A 5,654-nucleotide genomic window follows, 5' to 3' on the forward strand; every position below is an offset into this window, starting at 1 on the left:
CCGTGTGCCACCACCGCCCAGCATGGTTGATGTTTTAACTTTGTGTGTCACTGTATGTGTGCAGGTACACATATGTGCAAATGTGTGTGTGTGTGTGTGTGTGTCTGCATGGCATGTTGTGATGTGTGTGCATATGTGTACATTGTGTGCATGATGTATGTACATGTCTCTGTGTGTGTCTGTGTGTGTGTCCACATGTGTACATATGTGTGCATAATGTGTGTGCATGAACATCTGTATGGTATGTGTAAGATGTGATGTGTATGCATATGTGTACTTTGTATGTGTGATGTATGTATATGCACATGTGTGTGTGTCTGTGTGAGACCACATGGTATATTGTGATGTGTGCATTGTATATATAATATACATACATGAGTGTGTGTGTGTGTGTGTGTGTGTGTGTGTGTGTGTGTGTGTGAGGGGGGTGGATTTTTCCTCTCAGTGCCTGCCTGTGGAAGTCTTCCTTGGGAAGGACAGCTGCCCATTGGCTGCATGTTGCTGTTCCTCACTCCAGGTGACTATGCCCAGCTCAGTCTGCGCATCCTGTATCTGGAAGCAGGGGTGTATGACGTCCCCATCATCGTCACAGACTCTGGCAACCCTCCCTTGTCCAACACATCTGTCATAAAGGTCAAGGTGTGCCCATGTGATGAGAACGGCGACTGTACCACGGTCGGCGCAGTGGCTGCAGCTGGCCTGGGCACGGGCGCCATCGTGGCGATCCTCATCTGTATCGTGATCCTGCTAAGTGAGTGCTAGCAAGTGTTCAATGTGTGATGCCTTCTTCATGTGGGACCAGAAACATCCCCACTGTGGGGAGGTGACTGACTCTGAGGCAGAGCTGGGGCCGGTGTTCTCCTCTGAAGCCACAGGGACAGAGATAGAGGATAGTCAGTGCCCATGTAGAGTGAGTGTACCTACCAGCCAGAGAGGGAACGTCCCTTCTTCCACAAGCTCCCTCCACATGTCTCCTCAGGTGACATGAGACACCAGCTGCACGGCTGNCTCTCTGGCCACTTGATATGGCGGAAAGTGGCCCAAGGTTTCTGGTTTCTGCTTCGATGCTCACAGAGTGGACCTCCCACTCTCTCTCCAGTTCCATGTCCACAATGTGGGCCACATCAAGAGGTCTCCTGGCTACCACCTTGTCCTATGGTTGGAAGAAATGCTACCTGTCACTTGAGGGTCTGGATTCTGAGCCTACGCTAGCTGCAGTCTTTCTTATCCCAGCAACCAATCAAACCACTTGATCAAACTGGCCATGCTTCAGACAGCCTGTACCCCTTCCCTCCACACGGAGTTCTGTCTGTTGACACTCATCCTCCCCTCCCTGTGCCCTGGAGTGCTTCCCTGGCTCCTCCTTCTCCATGTCTAACAGTGGGGAGATGTCAGAGGCTGCTGGGAGCAGGGAGCACACTTGGAGAGACACCTTCATGATAATCACGGTCCCCTGTCTCCAGTTCACAGAAGCCCTGCCCTCAGAACCCAGGCAGTAACAGAGACCTATCCGGGAGGACCATGCAAAAGCTCCCAGAGATAAAAAGAATGCCTCAGACAAGTGGCCAGGGCAGGCAGCAAAGGAGGCATATCCACACATAATTTCTTATTTTGCACCCGAGTCCCTTGGATAAAAGGACCTCTGGGATCCCTCCCCAATCAGTCTTCCTTCCTGAAATGCATATACATACATCATGCACACAATGTACACATATGCATACATATCACACATCACACGGCTATTCTGGTGTGTTCCCAGGAGTGTCAGGGGGCCTCTGGAGGTGCAGAATGTGGCTTCCACTCACCCTGGCCTACCGCTGGAGGCCCTTTCTGGGCTGCCTCCCTCCCCAGTCTCCTTCCATCATGGANGCATCACNCCACCATGGCTCCTGCCTAGAACATGGTATCCTAAAACCCTCCCTTTTGCCTTCTGGACCCAAAGCCTCACGTTACAATAGTTCTGAGGAATGACTGTCTCTCAGCTCACCATCTCTGTTGTCCTCCTGACCATCAAGTAGTGACATTTGTGCTCTATCAGCTACAATCATAAAGAAGAAACTAATCCAAAGGGCCGCTTGCAACCCCAGGTTCCACATCTGTATATTCAATCAACTGCAGATAAAATATTCACAAAGAGAATTGCGTAGCAGGGGCTGGGAGAGATTGCTCAGTAGTAAGATCACTTACTGCAGAGGCATAAGGACCTGAGTTCAAATCCTAGGCCCCCAGGCATAGCTACGCACACATCTGTAACCCCACTGTAAGATACAGAGACAGGATTACTGGAGCTTACAGATGTTCAGTGACGAGCTGGGCGTGGTGGCGCACGCCTTTAATCCCAGCACTCGGGAAGTAGAGGCAGGCGAATTTCTGATTCCGAGGCCAGCCTGGTCTACAGAGTGAGTTCCAGGACAGCCAGGGATACACAGAGAAACCCTGTCTCGAAAAAACAAAAACAAAAACAAAAAACAAACAAACAAAAAAANCACGACAGATGTTCAGTGGCAGAGCCAGTCTCAGAGGAATACAGTGAGGAGGGAAAGATCAGGACGCAGACATCCTCCTGGGACTTCCATCCTCCATTCTATAGCTGGGACTTAGTATGCACATGCAGATGTAGATGAACACAGAACACACAGGCATCCAACCATCATATGTCCATGAGATACCTGGGCATGCACATACAGTCACGCCTGTGCACACCTATGCACAGCCGTGCCTGTATACGCACACACTACTCATAGTATGGCTCCTTCTTGAACATATGCACAGCCATGCCCATGTGTGCACACACAGTTATGCCCATGTGTGCACATATGCACAGCCGTGCCCGTGTGTGCGCACACTGCTCACAGCGGCTTCTCCCCTCATAGTCATGGTTCTGCTGTTCGTTGTGTGGATGAAGCGGAGAGAAAAGGAGAGGCACACAAAGCAGCTGCTCATCGACCCTGAGGACGACGTGAGGGACAACATCCTGAAGTACGANGAAGAGGGCGGTGGCGAGGAGGACCAAGTGAGCGAGTGTCCCATGGGCTCGGCGGGGCTCATGCTGGGGTTTTAGCCTTTCGTGTCCTTACGTGTCTTGTCCTGTTCCTTATGGGAAGGCAGTGTTCTCCAGAGACACAGATCTGGGTAGAGGCCTCTCTGCCTCTTCCACGTGTNTGCTCGGACCCGGACTGACTGTCCTCGTCCTCTCAGTCCTCCTCACAAGATAATCCCTCTCCAGCCACCATCCCAACCCACTGCTGTCCTGTGCCCTAAGGAAGCAGTCCAGAGTCTTCTGGGGGTCACCAACACTCACCTACTGAACACTCCCAGTGGGGGGCTAGGGCTCTCTGACCAGGATGGAGAGAGTACACAGAGCTATCTCAGCAGGGCAAGGAGGACCCAGCCCTTTTCTGTCAGCACTAAAGGTGCAGGTGGCTGGCTGCCCAAGGCTGCTGAGCTGCAGTCAGGAGGGTCACTTGTAGGGGACAGGAAGAAGGTCCAGGCTCCCACAAGGCAGCTGGTAGGTATAGAGTCCATGGTGGCCCTGANGTCAAGCAGGTCTGGGGCAAATGGAGAAGAAGCAGGCCTAGGGGATAGAACAGGACAGTTAGTGTGCTTGGAGACTGACAGACAAAGTGGCACCCTCCGGGCAATTGACAAAACTGATCAAGGGTGTTCTCAGCCCTCTCCTGTTGCCCTCACTCAGTCCATCTCCATCCCCAGGACTATGACCTCAGCCAGCTGCAACAGCCAGAAGCCATGGAGCATGTGCTGAGCAAAACTCCTGGTGTGCGGCGGGTGGATGAACGGCCAGTAGGTGCTGAACCCCAGTACCCAGTCAGGCCTGTGGTGCCACACCCAGGAGACATTGGAGACTTCATTAATGAGGTATGAATGAACCTTGGGAGGACCTGAGCAAAAGTGTCTCCTTTAAAAGTAAATTCCTATCACACACACAGCACACACATACTGGTGCACTTGTGTGTGTGTGACACACACACACACACACAGTAAGGAGAGGTGGCTCAGTCTAGGACTTGAGGCCAGGCCTGCCCTCCTGCTTGTGATCTTGAGCACATTAGCTCCCGAGTNAGCTACTTTTAGGAGGCCTAAGACTCTAGGCAGGTACTCAGTGGAAATTAGGGGCCATTTTGGCCCCTCTGTCTGCAGTGGAGTGACAGCAGGAAGAACTGTTCTCAGGAGAAACTAAGCCCGTGCAGCTGTGAATGCTCTTCCCAGCCCACATTGCAGCCCTGGTACCCAAGCAAACTGACCTGCATGTCTCAGCTCTCTCTGCCACCCCTGCTCCCTGTCCCCATCACAACACAAAGGTGGAAACCCAAGCATCCTACAGTGCCCTTTTAGCGGTTGGCTGCATTAAAGACCCAGCAACAAGGCCTCACACCATGGAGAAGCTTAGTCTCTCAGAGTTGAGCCAGGAAAGGCTGGCTGCATGTCACAGCACACCCTTCCCTCTTACAAAGTCTTCAAAAAGGAACCGAGCAACCCCAAGACAGCACTGTTTGGGGTTTGTTTTTGGTTTTGTTTTTGGTTGGGTTTGGGTTTCGGTTTCGGTTTCGGTTTCGGTTTCGGTTTCGGTTTAGTTCCTTGTTTTTGGCAGGTGGAGGCCTGGAACCTAGACTATGAACCAAACCTACTCCTGCTCCTAACCCCAATTCTAGCCCTAACACCAGCCCAAACCATAGCTATCCTCAAACTAGCCATACAATAGCTGTGACTCTAACCCTAACCTTATAAGCCTATCCTTAGCATTAACCCTAAGCCTAGTTTTGATCCCTAACATTAATCCTAACCCAAATCTAACCCTAATGCAAACCCCAGAATAGCAGTAAGCCCTACCTTAAGCCTAACATTAGCCCTAACCCTGGCCCCAGCCCTATCCCTGAGCTTCATCCTTGGCCTAACCCTGTTCCAACACTAACCCTTGGTGGGACAGAACTACTCACAGCCCAGCACAGTCCTCAGCCTTATTCTTGGTGGAGTTGCCAATGGCTTTGAGCTTCCTGCCTTTAGGCTCTATATTGTTGTTTAGATTTATATATTTGATCTTTATTTATGTGTATGAGGGCTTTGCCCACATGTATGTCTATGCACCATCTGTGTACAATGCCCACAGAAGTCAGGATATGGGGTCATCTCCCCTAGAACTNGAGTCTTAGATGGTTGTGAGCGGCCATGTGAGTGCTGCAAGAATAATGAGTGCTCCTAACCACCGAACCATCTCCCTAGCCCCTGTGTCTGTCTTTATTTGGTCCTTGGAAATATCCCACGGATAAACACAGGCAGTGATTATTGAGTGCCTACTGTATGCAAGATCCTGCTCTCCACCCCGCTTCCTGCCCCACCTGCTTGCATGGGTTCTGACAGACCACTGGACTGACACAGCACACACACCTAACACCCCATCTCTGTGATCTCCAGGGACTCCGAGCTGCTGACAATGACCCCACCGCACCCCCCTACGACTCCCTGCTAGTCTTCGACTATGAAGGCAGCGGTTCTACTGCAGGCTCTGTCAGCTCCCTGAACTCCTCCAGCTCNGGGGATCAAGATTATGACTACTTAAATGACTGGGGGCCCCGGTTCAAGAAGCTGGCGGACATGTATGGGGGTGGCGAGGAGGACTAACTAACCTCACCACCAAC

At 51.6% G+C, this 5,654-nt stretch overlaps 1 protein-coding gene across 1 annotated transcript in view; it reads left to right on the forward strand.

The window, feature by feature from the left end:
* Nucleotides 1-5,645, forward strand: part of Cdh4 (cadherin 4) — a 464,790-nt gene extending 459,145 nt beyond the window's left edge. Inside the window, exons 13-16 of the mRNA XM_021156055.2 lie at nt 518-751; nt 2,874-3,013; nt 3,712-3,876; nt 5,431-5,645. Of these exons, the coding sequence (XP_021011714.1) occupies nt 518-751; nt 2,874-3,013; nt 3,712-3,876; nt 5,431-5,637 (746 nt within the window). The 3' untranslated portion in view covers nt 5,638-5,645. The remainder of the gene's footprint in view (nt 1-517; nt 752-2,873; nt 3,014-3,711; nt 3,877-5,430) is intronic.
* The last annotated feature ends 9 nt before the right edge of the window (nt 5,646-5,654 follow it).

This window comes from Mus caroli, chromosome 2 (assembly GCF_900094665.2).
Source record: "Mus caroli chromosome 2, CAROLI_EIJ_v1.1, whole genome shotgun sequence".
NCBI classification, from domain to species: domain Eukaryota; kingdom Metazoa; phylum Chordata; class Mammalia; order Rodentia; family Muridae; genus Mus; species Mus caroli.